Raw genomic sequence first — 16,730 nt, forward strand, 5'->3', positions numbered from 1 at the left:
AGCGAGAGTTTTAGCATTGGGCAAACCTGATAATGGTACAAAGTGAGCCATCTTACTGAAGCGGTCCACCACCACCAAAATCACAGTTTTCCCAGAGGAACTTGGTAAATCAGTGATGAAGTCCATGGACAAATGAGTCCAAGGACTAGATGAAATGGACAAAGGAAGAAGAGATCCTGATGGCCGAGTGTGAGCCACCTTAGCGCGTGCACAGGTCTCACAAGCTGCTACATAGCCCTCAACACATTTGCGCAAACCTGGCCACCAGAATCTCCGGGAAATAAGATCCACCGTGGATCTACTCCCAGGGTGTCCCACAAGGACATTATCATGATGTTCCTTGAACACCTTGTGTCGCAGTTCTGAAGGAACAAACAACTTCCCTGAAGGACAGGAATCAGGTGCCTCACCTTGAGCCCCCAACACTTCCGCCTCCAGCTCGGGATAAAGAGCGCATACCACCACCCCATCAGTCAAAATCGGAGCGGGATCCTCCGAATCTCCCCCCAGGAAAGCTACGTGACAGAGCATCCGCTTTGACGTTTTTGATCCCAGGACGATAAGTGACAACAAAATTAAACCTGGTAAAGAACAATGACCATTTGGTCTGTCTAGGGTTCAGACGCTTTGCTGATTGCAGGTAAGCCAGATTCTTATGGTCAGTAATTACCGTAATCGGATGAATTGCTCCTTCTAGCCAATGACGCCATTCCTCAAAGGCCAATTTGATGGCCAACAACTCTCTATTCCCAACATCATAATTTCTTTCGGCGGCAGAGAGTTTGTTAGGAGAGGGAACCTGCGATAAAACTGCTCCGACTCCCACTTCTGACGCGTCCACCTCCACAATGAAGGGTTGAGACACATCGGGTTGCATCAGAATGGGAGCGGAAGCAAAACATTCCTTAATTGCATAAAAAGCCTGTAATGCCAGAGAGAGAAGTCAGCGCCCTTCCTAGTCATATCGGTCAAAGGTTTGACAATAGTGGAAAAATTCAGGATGAACTTCCTGTAGTAATTACTAAATTCTCCTGCCGGCCCCATTCTAGTACCGCATGGACCTTTTCAGGATCCATGCGAGAACCTGAGTCAGAAAGTAAGTAACCAAGAAACTGCAAATCCTGAACAGCAAACACACATTTTTCCAACTTAGCATACAATTTATTCTCCTGAAGGATCAATAATACTTGTCTTAAATTATCCTGATGAGTCTCCATATCAGGTGAGTAAATCAGTATGTCATCGAGGTAAATAACGATAAACCTCCCCACCAAATGATGAAAAATGTCATTGATAAAGTGCTGGAAGACTGCCGGGGCATTAGTTAAACCAAACGACAAAAGGGCATTAGTTAAACTAAAGGGCAAAGGGCATTCTCGAATTGACCCTCAGGGGTATTGAAGGCCGTCTTCCATTCATCCCCTTCCCTGATTCTTATCAGATTATAAGCTCCTCTTAAATCCAACTTAGAAAACACCTTGGCACCAACAATCTGATCAAATAGATCTGAAATCAAGGGAAGGGGATAAGGGTCACGGTCACGGACAGTAATGAGATTTAATTCCTGGAAATCCAGGCACAGTCTCAGGGACCCGTTTTTTGTTTTTTTTTTCAAAAAAGAAGCCCGCTGCCATAGGTGATTCAGATGGTCTAATATGTCCTTTTGACAAACTCTCGGCAATATACTCCCGCATATATATACACAGTCTTCTCTGCACTCTAGAGTTCCTATTACCAAAGCAAGAAGAGACCTGACCTAACTGCATAGGTTCCTCTCCAGTCCCTGGTTCAAGTGTCACTGTACTCCGAGGGACAGGAGGGACAGATTCCCCAAATGATAGTGCCTCCTGCCTGAAGGGGAACCTTTCACCTCTCCCTCAGATGTCTATCAATCCTTATGGCTAGAACCATGGTCGCCTCCAAAGAATCGGGATTTTCATGAAACGCAAGAGCATCTTTTAGTTTCTCAGACAGCCCCTGACAGAACTGACTACGGAGTGCAGGGTCATTCCACTCCCAGTCAGTCGCCCATCTTCTAAATTCAGCACAATATGACTCAGCCATATGTTCTCCCTGACACAAGCTACGTAGCTTAGATTCGGCCAGAGAGACCCGGTCTGGGTCATCATAAATCAGGCCCAAGGCTCTGAAACATTCGTCCACCAATCAGAGGGACTGCGAACCAATCGACAGAGAAAAAGCCCAGGACTGAGCATCACCTTTTAGCAGAGAAATGATAATCCCCACTCTTTGATTTTCGTCTCCAGATGAAATCGGACGCAGACGAAAATATAATTTACAAGACTCCCTGAACCGAACAAAGTTATCACTACCCCCGGAAAACCTATCTGGAAGAGCGAACTTTGGTTCAAGGCTGACCTGGTTCCCACCAGCGATGTCAGACGCCAGAGATCTCTGTGCAATGGAATTGTGGAGGTCAGCAACCTCCAAAGACAATCCCTGCATGCGATCTACCAGTGCATCAATAGCTTCCATTTTGCACCGAGCAAGGAAAAAAAAAATGACAGTATGGGCGGTTTATAATGTCACGGTAGGTGAGGATAGGGAAGCAAACCAAACACAACAAAACAAAACAGCAGGCTAGGCCCCACAGTTAGGGAACAGTGAAAGGTCACCTCCTGACTATCCCTCAGCCTTTCCCTGACTGAAACCAACATGAACAAATCTCGATGGTAGAAGTGTTCATGCACACCAACCTAAGCCCTGCTGCAATTGACACAAACCCTTAGCTAGGGAACAGGCGAAAAGACAACCGGTTCCTTGCTCAAGATGAAGGAACTAGCATCTACCTAAGGCCTAGACAGTACAAACAACAGAAGGGAAGGAAGGAGAACTTAACTGAAGACCAGCAGAGATCTCCAGGAGAAATTATAAACCGCAAGGGCAAAAGTGAGAGGCAGGTATAAATAGTATCACTAGCAAACTAATGAGCAGAACCTGTGAGGAGGTGGGATTCTGCCCAAAGCCACAACAAAGCAATCTGTCAGATAGATTCACGTGCAGCAAGTCTGACAGATATTCTCAGATCACTCATAGGGCAGGGCGTGACAGGGGATCATCATTACCTTGTTCTCGAGATACTGTAGGTGTCATAATGTGCCCTAAGTGTCTGAGATAGGGAAGTACTCTTTAAATCAGCTGCCATAAAGCACACATGCAACATACAGACAATACAAGAAAGATATATATCTCCAATATGGCTGCCTCTAGGAAACTTTTTTAAAAACTAAAAGTAAAAAGAAACAACAAAAACTTAGAGTTAATAAGCCTGTCTAATAGTAAATTTTGCATCTATAGATGGTCCAAATTTTTCACAGTGGCTGATGCTGATAAATTTGGTGCAGCTTTAAACACTTTTGTCTAACTGTATACCGTCTATTGGTTTGGTTACTTTGCACTGAAATTTTGTGGCAATAATTTTGTGCAACTTTGGTGCACATTGGCTACAAGGGGCCCCAGTTGAGATGGCCATCCCTGAGGAGGGGGCTAGATGTGCTGTGCTGGAAGAAGAAGGAGAAAGCCACGCCCCACACATGGCAGGAGCCATCTTTGAGAGTTACATGAGCTCACCCAGCGGAGTCATCGATGCACGACTACAGAGTCAGCGTGGCAAGTACTTCCAGGAACTGTGACATAGAAACATAGAAACATAGAATGTGTCGGCAGATAAGAACCATTTGGCCCATCTAGTCTGCCCAATATACTAAATACTATGGATAGCCCCTGGCCCTATCTTATATGAAGGATGGCCTTATGCCTATCCCATGCATGCTTAAACTCCTCCACTGTATTTGCAGCTGCCACTTCTGCAGGAAGGCTATTCCATGCATCCACTACTCTCTCAGTAAAGTAATACTTCCTGATATTACTTTTAAACCTTTGCCCCTCTAATTTAAAACTATGTCCTCTTGTAGCAGTTTTTCTTCTTTTAAATATTCTTTCCTCTTTTACCTTGTTGATTCCCTTTATGTATTTAAAAGTTTCTATCATATCCCCTCTGTCTCGTCTTTCTTCCAAGCTATACATGTGACGACGGCGACCAGGATCGGCGGGATACAGAAACAGCTGCCAAGGGTTATACAGCGCCTGTGCAGCCTGGTGAGATTTCATGGAGTCCTCTTCTATCTCTTCTAAGCTGTCCGAGGGGCGTCGGTGGAGTTGGGCAGAGGTTTGGGGCAGCTTTTGGGCGGATTGGCGGGGTGGTTGATGGGTTTAGGGGTCGGGGTGGCATCGCCGCTACCGGCGTGGGGTATTGGTCCCGAGAGTGGGGTGTCTGGCGGGGTTTGGCTAGCAGGTCAGGGGCGTCCGTGTCGGTACAGAGTCAGGCGGGAGGTGGGTGGGTAGGAGGATAAAGGCCAAGAGTAGACGATGCGGTAAAGGGCGAGGTGTATGTGTGTTTTGAGGGTCTGTTGGGGTCGCACTTGAAACAGGAGGTTAGGGAACGTATTTGGAAAGGGGAGTATGTGGAAATTTTTTCCTTACACCCTTTGGAGAGATTTAATTTGGATAGGGGTAAGAAGGATGAAGGAAAAAAGGAGGAAGAGGAAAAGTGGCGGTATCAATTGATTCTGTGCACTTTTTCAAACTGGTTGCAGGCGTTTGCAATTTTGGCAAGCTTAATTGGGGAAAGGATGCCGGAATGTTGCTGGGCGCATTAGGGTTTATGGGGGTACAGGTTGGCTAAGGTACGACGAGCAATTTAGGCAAACGAAGGCAGTGCGGCCCAACATACATTTGGACCACAAGGATATTGGTCTCTGGCTAAGGGTTATGGCTTTGAGGAGGTCGGGGCAGCCCTTTCAAGGGGAAGCTGGTGGGTCAGGACAGGGAAATTTTGCAGCAACATCGGCGAAAGGGTTGTGTTTCCAATTTAATGAAGGAAACTGTACATTTGGGGCAAAGTGTAAATTTAAACACGAATGCACCACGTCCCACAGAGCAAATAGGTGCTTTAAGGGAGGTAGACAAAAAGGGGGAGACAATTCTGGAAAAGGGTCGGATGCCAATACGGGTGGAAAGATGGCGCAGTTTCTAAATAGATACCCAAATAAGAAGGCGGCGCGGTTATTAGAAAGTGGTTTTAGGTTGGGTTTTTACATTCCCCCTGTTTAGTTGCCGGGGGGCCATTATACATAAGAATTTGAGGTCGGCGCTAATTCATCCTGAAGTTGTTTCCAAAAAATTGGCCAAGGAGGTGGCGTTGGGGCATATGGTGGGTCTGTTTTCGGAGCTGCCTCTGAATAAATTTTGGCTCATTCAGCACCTTTCCTTTCCCAAAGGGGTGTCGGTCAATGATAGTACTGATTCTGAATTATGTTCAGTGGTTTATACGTCATTTGACGTGGCTGTGGTTTGGGTAAGGAAGTTGGCCCTGGGAACGTTATTAGCAAAGACAGATATCGAAGAGGCGTTTCGCTTGTTACCGGTTCATCCAGAGAGTCTGCATTTGTTGAGTTGTTTTTGGGAAGGGGGTTATTTTGTGGACAGGTGTCTGCCAATGGAGTGCTCGTTGTCTTGCGCCTACTTTGGGACATTTAGTTCATTTCTTGAATGGGTGGTAGCTGATGTGTACAGTTGTTTATCTGTTATTCATTACTTGGGTGATTTTTTATGTCTTGGCGCGGCGGGTTCACAGGTGTGTTCCTTATTGTTGCATACTGTGCAGTCAGTGTTTGCAGAGTTTGGGTGCCGTTGGTGGCGGAGAAGACAAAAGGGCCGACGACCGAGTTGTGTTTTTTGGGGATTATAATCGGCACAGTTAAATGGAATATAGGTTGCTGGAAGACAAGTTGGTGAATTTGCGGTCAGAGGTCAGCAAGGAAAAAAGGGCAAAAAAATTTGGGTTAAGGGATCCACAGTCCCTGTTGTGGAAACTTAATTTTGCGTGTAGGATTATGCTGATGGGGTGCATTTTTTGCTGGTGTTTGGCTTCTGTGACAGCTAGGGTGGCGGCACCACATCAATTATTCGGCTGGGGAAGGAGTTACAAGGGGATTTAGAAATTTGGGCAGGGTTTTTGGAGGACTACAGTGGGAGGATGCTAGTTATGGGAGAAGTTGTTAATAACTTTGATTTTGAGTTATCTTCTGATGCAGCCGGGGATGTTGGTTTTGGGGCAATGGTGTGTGGGACAGTGGCCAGAGTCTTGGGTGACTAAGGGATGGGTAAGAAATTTGGCGCTGCTTTTCCCATTTGTTCTGGCGGTAGTGTTGTGGGAGGATAGGTTCGTGAATGAGAAGGTTTGCTTCCATTGTGACAATCTGGGGTAGTTCAGGTAATCAATAGTTTGACTGCATCTTCTCCCCCGGTGGTTAAGCTCTTACAATATCTAGTGCTAAGATGCTTATTCATCAATGCTTGGATAGTGGCTGTTCATGTTCCGGGAGTTTTTAATGGCATTGCAGATACCCTTTCTCGTTTGCAGTGGGATCATTTTCGGCAACTGGCTCAGGAAGCGGATACCGAGTGGTTGGAGTGTCCGGCTTGTCTTTGGGAAATCTTGGAGGAACGGTAATGGGTCTTTTGTGGGCATCACTGAGTCCTGGCACGTGGGCTGCGTACGGTAAGGCCTGGGAGAATTGGGAGAGGTGGTGTTTTCAGTTAAGAATGAGGGAGGAGAACAGGGAAATGGCGTTATTTTTGTTTCTAGATCACGTCAGAGAGGAGGGATGGTCAGTAGCACAGTTGAATAGGTGTGTTGCGGGTTTAGTGTTTGGTTTTCGTTTACGCAGTCTTCTTGATTTTACAGAAACATTTCTGGTTAGGCAAGTTTTAAGAGGTTGGAGAAGGGGTAAGCGGACAGAGGATTCTAGAAGGCCGGTTTCTTTTAAGTTATTGGTTAGACATTGGTTCAAGGTTGGGGTTGGTTTGTCGCTCGCAATGGGAGGTTAGTTTATTCAAGGTCGCTTTTTCATTAGTGTTTTTTGGGGCATTCTGGTTGGGGGAATTGGTGAGTAGCAGTGTCAGGAGGACTGGGGGATTGCGGTCAGAAGATGTAGATTCGTATGCAGATAGGGTGGAGATACACATCCGGTGGTCAAAAACAGATTGCAAGGGCAAGGGAAGGTGTATGACTTTGTTTGAGGTTTCAGGATGCATACTTTGTCCAGTTAGGTGTTTGCAGGACTACGGTGGGGAGAGCGGGAAGGGTACGGCTCCTTTCTTTAGACACGATCGTTTTTGTCACGGTTTCAATTCCATCCTAACAATTTTTATAAGATGCTTGAAAGTATTGGGGATTAATTCAGTGGGTTATACAGGGCATTCTTTCCAGATTGGGGTGGTGACAAAAGCATTTAGGGATGAGCAAAAAAGTTATAAAAAGAATCGGTCGTTAGGAATCATTTCGGTTCCACTCGTACGTGAGGTTGGGTAGATTGTGAGTCGGTTATGTAATGTTTTTGTTTAATGCTGCTTGTTTTTTTGTTTGTTCATAGGTTTACAGGTGGCCTTGGTGTATAATGGGACACTCATTTGTGTTCTGGGGGGCAGTAAGGGCGAAGTGAGACCGAATGGGCAGCAACTGGGTTTCGCACGAGATGTGTTGGTTTTGCAGTGGCTCGGGATTAGAGGTATACTGTGGGGTGGGGTGATGCAGGAGGTGCACCTCTTTGTGCGTTTAGATCACTTGTCATACGTTTTGGTGTTACATGTTGTGGTTAATGACTTGGGGCCCGGCCATTTAGGGAGCTAATTAGGGACATTAAATTTGATCTCCTGAGGTTATGGGCATTGTTCCCGAATATGATCACGGTGTAGTCTGACATTGTGCCGAGGCAGTCTTAGAGGGGTGCGAGATCAGTGGATAGATTAAATAAGGCTCGTATTAAGGTCAATCGGGCGGTTGGCAGATTTGTGGCTAGGAATGGAGAGGTCTCAGTCCGGCATTCGGAGTTGTAAGCAGGAGTGGGTGAATTTTGGAGAGCGGATGGGGTGCACCTTAATGCGGTTGGGATAGATTTATAGTCCCTGCGGATCCAGGGTGGGATTGAGACAGCCCTGAGAAGGTGGAGGGACACGTAGATTTAAGTGGGGTCAAGTTGCGTGTGGTTGGCGGTATGAGGTCCTAGAAGTTGGTGGATGTGGTGGTAGTTGAGAATGGGAGGGCCCCACAGGTGGGGCTGGACTCTTATAGGTGAACAGGAATTGAGGAATTAGGCGTCCATTAGTTGGTGCATCCGAGCTGGCGTTCATCGGCTGAGGGCAAGATAGATTTGCCAGTTCATTTTGGTGAAATTATTTTATTGGGGCTTCTAGGACCTCCCTCGTCATTTACTCAGGTTTTTGGGGGATAATGTTAAGTTATTCATGTTTTGTTATATATATTTTACTAGCAGAAGGACCCAGCTTTCATTTAATGGTTGTGTGTGTCGTTAAAAGACAGTATCGACAGTATCCACTATAACAGTGACATCTACACTACCCCGCCCCTTTAACAGTGACCTCCACAGCAGACTACCCCCTTAACAGTAACATCCACAGCAGCCCACCCCTTTAACAGTGACCTCCACAGCAGCCCACCCCTTTAATAGTGACCTCCACAGCGGCCTCCCCTTTATTAGTGACCTCAACAGTACCCCATCTCCTTAACAGTGATTTCCACAACAACCCGTCCCCTTAACAGTGGCCTCTACAGCAATCTGCCACTTAACACTGACCTCCATAGTGGACCGTCACCTTAACTGTGACCTCCACAGCAGCCTGCCCCTGGGGTTTACAGAGGTCCGGTTTTAGGCCGGACAGTCCGGCTTTCAGACTCCCTGTCCTCTGTCCGGAGCAGGGCCTGGACGGACACAGAGATGTCCTTTTGAGCAGCTCACTCTCAGAAAGCAGCACTGTGCAGTCTAAACGTGAGCTTCAGAGAGAAAGTCACCCTCCTACCCCTGCAGCTGACAGAAATTGATTTTTACCTTTGTTTTTTCAATTCCCGTTAGCTGTAGAGTGTGAGAGACGTGGCATAACTGGGTTGGGGGCGTGGCTTAGCTGGGCCTCGGGGCGGGGTTTTTACCTGCCCCTTAACTGTGACCTCCACAGCACTCCACTCCCTTAACAGTGTCATCCACAGCGCCCTGCCCCTTTAAAGCTGACCTACAGCAGTGAAGAAAAATGGCTGGGTTGTTATGGAAACCTAAAAGAAAATACTTTTTCTTCGGTACGTTGCCTGTAGTAATGGCGTTGCAAGTACAAAGCGTGAAGTGGGTAAAATTCACAATCAATCGGTATATACTTGTAAATTGGACTGCACTGCCTTTGTTGTTCGGAAGGTAATCCTCCTTAATTCAAAGCCATCAAGATGCGCGGGTATAGGAAAACATCGGTCATCACAGATATTGATTTTTCTTGTTCGGACAATACTGCGGAACACCAAAAGAATCGCAATAATAGTAAAGCACTGGCAACAAGGGTCGAATATGAAAACATTTAAAGGGTTTCTGTCACCCCATTAAACCGTTTTTTTTTTTTTTCTTTAATAATAATCCCTATAGTGCGATCTCATGATACATAGTCAAATGAATAATTTTGGTTCAGTAGATTTTGCTAAAAAACGATTTTTAAAATATGCTAATTACCTTGCTACCAGCAAGTAGGGCGGCTACTTGCTGGTAGCAGCCGCATCCTCCGATGGTAATGACGCCCCCTCGGCATGCTGATTGACAGGGCCAGGGAAGGTAATCCTTCTCTGCTGGCGCTGTTAGAATTTGAAATCTCGCGCCTGCGCCGTACCTGGCTTCAATCGGCGCAGGCGCACTGAGAGGCGGCCGCTCTGCTCGACCGCTCCATCCTCAATGCGCCTGCGTCAATGACGTCATCGCATACACCCGGAAGAGAAGACGCCGGAGTCTTCTCTTCCGGGTGTATGCGATGACGTCATCGACGCAGGCGCATTGAGGATGGAGCGGTCGAGCAGAGCGGCCGCCTCTCAGTGCGCCTGCGCCGATTGAAGCCAGGTACGGCGCAGGCGCGAGATTTCAAATTCTAACAGCGCCAGCAGAGAAGGATTACCTTCCCTGGCCCTGTCAATCAGCATGCCGAGGGGGCGTCATTACCATCGGAGGATGCGGCTGCTACCAGCAAGTAGCCGCCCTACTTGCTGGTAGCAAGGTAATTAGCATATTTTAAAAATCGTTTTTTAGCAAAATCTACTGAACCAAAATTATTAATTTGATTATGTATCATGAGATCGCACTATAGGGATTATTATTAAAGAAAAAAAAAAAAAAAACGGTTTAATGGGGTGACAGAAACCCTTTAATATACTCACAAACGAGTTAAAATAACAAGCATGCCAATACAGTCAGACGCTTCTCCTACTTTTGCCTGACCCGGGTTTCGCTCTGCGCTTCGTCAGGGGCGTTACTCCTCCCCCTTCGGGGATATCTTTAAATACGCAGGTAAGTCCAGCCAACAATGCTCGTAGTAAATTAACACAAAAGCCTTAATACATAAATATACTAATAAAAACATCATTTCGACATACCATTTCATCAACATCAAATAAATCTCCCCTTAGTAATACACTGCTCAAAAAAATAAAGGGCACACAAAAATACCACATCTTAGATCTGAATTAATTAAATATTCTTCTGAAATACTTTGTTCTTTACATAGTTGAATGTGCTGACAACAAAATCACACAAAAATAAAAAAATGGAAATCAAATTTTTCAATCCATGGAGGTCTGGATTTGGAGTCACACTCAAAATTAAAGTGGAAAAACACACTACAGGCTGATCCAACTTTGATGTAATGTCCTTAAAACAAGTCAAAATGAGGCTCAGTAGTGTGTGTGGCCTCCACGTGCCTGTATGACCTCCCTACAACGCCTGTGCATGCTCCTGATGAGGTGGCGGACGATCTCCTGAGGGATCTCCTCCCAGACCTGGATTAAAGCATCTGCCAACTCCTGGACAGTCTGTGGTGCAACGTGACGTTGGTGGATAGAGCGAGGCATGATGTCCCAGATGTGTTCAATTGGATTCAGGTCTGGGGAACGGGCGGGCCAGTCCATAGCATCAATGCCTTCGTCTTGCAGGAACTGCTGACACACTCCAGCCACATGAGGTCTAGCATTTTCTTGCATTAGGAGGAACCCAGGGCCAACCGCACCAGCATATGGTCTCACAAGGGGTCTGAGGATCTCATCTCAGTACCTAATGGCAGTCAGGCTACCTCTGGCGAGCACATGGAGGGCTGTGCGGCCCTCCAAAGAAATGCCACCCCACACCATTACTGACTCAATGCCAAACTGGTCATGCTGGAGGATGTTGCAGGCAGCAGAACGTTCTCCACGGCGTCTCAAGACTCTGTCACATGTGCTCAGTGTGAACCTGCTTTCATCTGTGAAGAGCACAGGGCGCCAGTGGCGAATTTGCCAATCTTGGTGTTCTCTGGCAAATGCCAAACGTCCTGCACGGTGTTGGGCTGTAAGCAAAACCTCCACCTGTGGACGTCGGGCCCTCATATCACCCTCATGGAGCCTGTTTCTGACCGTTTGAGCAGACACATGCACATTTGTGGCCTGCTGGAGGTCATTTTGCAGTGCTCTGGCAGTGCTCCTCCTGTCCCTCCTTGCACAAAGGCAGAGGTAGCGGTCCTGTTGCTGGGTTGTTGCCCTCCTACGGCCTCCTCCACGTCTCCTGATGTACTGGCCTGTCTCCTGGTAGCGCCTCCATGCTCTGGACACTACGCTGACAGACACAGCAAACCTTCTTGCCACAGCTCGCATTGATGTGCCATCCTGGATAAGCTACACTACCTGAGCCACTTGTGTGGGTTGTAGACTCCGTCTCATGCTACCACTAGAGTGAAAGCACCGCCAGCATTCAAAAGTGACCAAAAGATCAGCCAGGAAGCATAGGAACTGAGAAGTGGTCTGTGTTTACCACCTGCAGAACCACTCCTTAATTGGGGGTGTCTTGTTAATTGCCTATAATTTCCACCTGTTGTCTATCCCATTTGCACAACAGCATGTGAAATTGATTGTCACTCAGTGTTGCTTCCTAAGTGGACAGTTTGATTTCACAGAAGTGTGATTGACTTGGAGTTACATTGTGTTGTTTAAGTGTTCCCTTTATTTTTTGGAGCAGTGTATATAAATCTTCTAAACAATTCTTAAATACCCCCACTTTCTTAAATAGCTTTCATAGTCGTGCCTACTCTATTCAAATCCCCTCCCTTAGTAATTTCAAACAGATTCACTAATTCCATTCATACATCTCTAGTAACACATGACTTCGCCGGGAGCTGCTCACATGATAAATATCCACCCCGTGTGGCCTCCAATATGTAGGACGAACAATGAGAAAATTACATATTAGTACATATTAGGAATATTAGGAAGGGTCTTGAGACACATAGGGCCAGATTTATCATTACTCTGACAGCTCACTCCACTTTAACATATGGCTAAAGTCAGTTTTAGACAAGTCAGATTTATGATCGGCCCTTTAAGACTGTAATAAATGAGGTTTGACGGTAGCAGTTTATCCGTCAGTAAGCAGCTTTACAAAAGTCGCACGTTTTTATGAAAAAGTCGCACGTTTTTATGAAAAAGTCGCATGTTCTATTAAAAAGTCTTATAAGATAAGCATGGTCCTCACTGGAGTGAAATTGCGACTTTTTTGCGACTTTTTAAATAGTCCCAATAGTAAATCTGTCTAGAGATTCATTTACATAAGAAAACACGCCCACTTTCAGAAAACTGGCGAGCATAGTGCAGAGCAGAAAAAAGTCGCAAATTTGTGCGCAGTTTTAGCGTTTGAGACTTTTTGGGGACTTTTTCACTCCATTATTCTGACCTGAGCTAATGATAAATCTGGCCAATAGTGTGTCACTGCATTTAAAAAATGTCCACCAAGAAGTTTAAAGTTTATCGGTATTGAACTGGTTAAACCCCACTGGCGTAAGGAGATCCTATTGTGCAGATTAGCCGCTGCGAAGTATAATGGATATATAAACCTAATACGTTACAACCATATGGGTTAAATGTGGAGTTTGACCTTAAATCTTGTTTATTTCTGAAGGTGTTACCGAAAACTGAAGTTAATATAATTTAGAAAGCTTGAGAATAAGCGACCTTTATGAATGGAAGATGTGTAGTCTATGATAGGTGGATATTTATCATGTGAGAAGCTCCCGGCGAAGTCATGTGTTACTAGAGATGTATGAATGGAATTAGTGAATCTGTTTGAAATGACAAGGGGAGGGGATTTGAATAGAGTAGGCATGACTATGACAGCTATTTAAGAAAGTGGGGGTATTTAGGAATAGTTTAGAAGATTTATATATTACTAAGGGGAGATTTATTTGATGTTGATGAAATGGTATGTCGAAATTATGTTTTTATTAGTATATTTAAGTATTAAGGCTTTTGTGTTAATTTACTACAAGCATTGTTGGCTGGACTTACCTGCGTATTTAAAGACATCCCCAAAGGGGGGGGGGGAGTATCGCCCCTGACGAAGCGCAGAGCGAAACCCGGGTCGGGCAAAAGCAGGAAAAGCGTCTGACTGCATTGACATGCTTGTTATTTTAACTCGGCTGTGAGTATATTAAATGTTTTTATATTTGCCCCTTGTTGCCAGTGCTTCACTATTGGTGCGATTCTTTAGTGTTCCGCAGTATTGTCCGAACAAGAAAAGTGGATATCTGTGATGACCGATGTTTTCCTATACCCGCGCATATTGATGGCTTTGAATTAAGGAGGATTACCTTCCGAACAACAAAAGCAGCGCAGTCCAATTTACAAGTATATAGGCTTCTATTGGCTAATGCATTTTTTGGAAATATCTCAGGAACGGTACGTGCTAGAGAGCTGAGACCCGGTCTAAAACCTTCCCGAACACCTGATGTACCAGTGTGCCAAATTTCGTGATTGTAAATGCGACGGTGCGGATTCCTTTGGCGGACATACACACACACATACACTCAGCTTTATGTTTATATATATATATATATATATGTTGAGGGGAGGCGGGTATTTACGGCGCTCCTCCACCACATCACCGTGGGCTTGACAAAGTGCTATCTAGCGCGAAACGGCTGTTGCCTTACATTCCTGCACTAGTGACCCGCATCTGCTGTGTTTTAACCGACAATAAAGCTGCGATTTGTGAACATTCGGTGAGTGCCGCTTTTTCTTCTACTTTTTTATTCATGTGATTTGGATCATTTGCTCAGCAGAGCACCACCGGTATCACTGCATATTTCTTGGACCGGAGTTCCGTTAGTATCGTATTACGCTGAGTAGTGCCAGCTGTGTTTCTATATATATTTGTTAGCTTTATATATTAGATTTAATAAAAACGGCTGCTGTGGCTGATTTTATCCGAAATGTTGTCCGGCTTTTATTCGCTGGTGGGTTTAAGAAAGGTAAGGGGTTTAGGGAGACCCGAGCAATGTAACCAATACCTTAGTCATGAGTCTTTAGAATCGATTCGCTCATCTCTAATTGTAACTGAAGTACAAGACCTTCCCTTTGTGATTAGCTGTATACTGGCACATTAAGAAAGTGGGTTGAGTTATAGTTACCTGACATCCTGAGAGCAGTAGAAGCGAGTTGCCTCTTTGCGAAGTCTAGCCAGTGTGGTCCCTCCTTCCCGCTGTAAGGAAACTAAACGAGAGTCGCTTAAAACCACCTTCATCAACTCCCGGTACTGACCCATTTTCTCCTCTACTTCCTATGAAGATATAAAATAAACTGTTTGCTCAGCAAGTCTAAAGCTACATTTACACAGGCCTAGCAGCAGTTAATTGTCGAGAAGAGGCGTTCCTTCCCGACAGTCGTGTGCTCATTCAGTGATGACGAAGCGATGCATTTACTTGAAGCAATCTCCTCCACAAATTGAGGACCCCAAACAAAATCATTGTTCCTGAGCAGCAGAGTTCTGTTTAGACAGCACGATCTGCTGCCTGGGAACGATGATTGAGGTGTCCGCACCTTCGATCATTTCACCTGAAGAACGGGCGTTTTGATCATTCCTTGGTTGATCTGCGGCACCTTTAGATGGGAAGATTATCAGGAACATGCGTTCATGGGAGTGCTCGTTCCCGATAATCGGCCTGATATTCAGGCCATGTAAATCCAGTTTAAGACTTTTACTATCTCTCACAAAAACAATTGAATTATCGGGATGTGACCATTACCTTTGAATCCTGCAGAGTGCTGCCTTCACCCAGTTCTTGGATGGCATGCTGCAGTAAATCGGAGGCTTTTCGGAGATCTGCTGAGAAAGAATCTAGCTTCTGAAAAACATAATCCAAGATTTTTTATAAGAATAAATAGTTGATAAAATGTAGATTAGATTGCACTGTTAGAACTGTTGGAAAACTAGCTCTACATTAGCTATACATTAGACTGGCTTTCAGTGCAGCACAGGCATGCTCATGTCTTTCTGACAGGAACCATGAGAAGATAGTACAGGAAACCACAGACAGCATAAGGATAAACATGCAAGAAAAGAAGGAAAAGGAGAAGAAACAAGAAACTGTGCAAGGTACAGTATATGTTTTCTACTACTCTTTTCCGTAACTCTAAGACACTTCTATGTGCAATGAGCATGGCTATTTCCATAATCCTGGTTGCCTCTCTATTCAAACCCAGCCTAGATATGAGCCCCATATGTATAGTTTTAAAAAAGTCCAAAAATCCTGTAGCTTTTGCACTGGCCTCTAAGCCTAATAATTTATCAAAACTTCTATGGAAGCTCTATGGAAATCACTTTTCAGCAATCATTTCATTATCATCACAGGCAGCTAACACATCTATAGATCCACCATTCATTTGTATTATGTTTTAATCATTTTTCAAGGTTTAGCTATCCTCTTTTTTTACAAAGTCCCTTGTTCAAGTTTTGTGCTTATGTGAGATCAAACAGAAACTAACATAATAAGGCTACTGAGATATGAGAACATGTACTGCAGCTCCTGTAAATCCAGTAGAACAGGTATATTCTTGACAGCCGTCTTACTGATCAAGGTTCTTGACATATGCACAAGAGAAATTCGCTAGAGAACTGAAGACATAAGTTGTGACATGTGAAGCTACAATAGAAATACCAAGCTGAAACGTATTTATTTATTGCTAGCAGGCAGTGGCACCTGATAAAATTGGACCCACTCGCTGTGGCAGTATGGGTAGGTGCCTCCAAGGTCCCAGGTCAACTGTCCAATGTCCACATATCTGCCTAGAGATTTCAATGACGTTAGGACTTCCACCTACAAGTACAAACATTCAGAAAGTATGAACACCTCGGCAGAGTGAAAAAGAAAAAAACTGGTATTTTTTATTTCATATATGTTACTTACAACCTGAATTCTGAAAAAGTTGGGCGCTGTATAAAATGTAGATGTAAATGAAAACAGAATTTAATGATTTGTAAATCTCATAGATCCATATTTTATTCACATTACATCATAGAACACATATCAGATGTTGAAAGTGAGACATTATACCATTTCATAAAAAAAATTAACTCATTTAGAACTTGATGACAGCAATGCATCTTCAAAAACTTGGAACGGGGCCGTGTCTACAACAGCCTGTAAGCGTCTCTGGAAGTGAGGAGAATAATTTCTGGACTTTTGGGAGAGGAATGTTGTCTTGTTCTTCTCTGAAAGGATTCTAGCTGCTCAACAAAACTGGGTCTTCTTTGCTGAATTTTTCATTTCATGACGCACCAAATGTTTTCTATAGGTGAAAGGTCTGGACT

At 44.8% G+C, this 16,730-nt stretch overlaps 1 protein-coding gene across 2 annotated transcripts in view; it reads right to left on the reverse strand.

Annotated features, from left to right (window-relative positions):
• KIAA1755 (KIAA1755 ortholog) overlaps window positions 1-16,730 on the reverse strand; it is an 87,156-nt gene that overhangs the window by 47,455 nt on the left and 22,971 nt on the right. For both annotated transcript variants that reach the window (XM_040436075.1, XM_040436076.1), the window contains exons 7-9: window positions 16,120-16,236; window positions 15,166-15,264; window positions 14,551-14,699 (exon numbers count right to left, since the gene is read on the reverse strand). In XM_040436075.1, coding sequence (XP_040292009.1) covers window positions 14,551-14,699; window positions 15,166-15,264; window positions 16,120-16,236 — 365 coding nt within the window. The remainder of the gene's footprint in view (window positions 1-14,550; window positions 14,700-15,165; window positions 15,265-16,119; window positions 16,237-16,730) is intronic.

The sequence above is a fragment of the Bufo bufo genome, chromosome 6 (genome assembly GCF_905171765.1).
Source record: "Bufo bufo chromosome 6, aBufBuf1.1, whole genome shotgun sequence".
In the NCBI taxonomy this organism is placed as follows: Eukaryota; Metazoa; Chordata; class Amphibia; order Anura; family Bufonidae; genus Bufo; species Bufo bufo.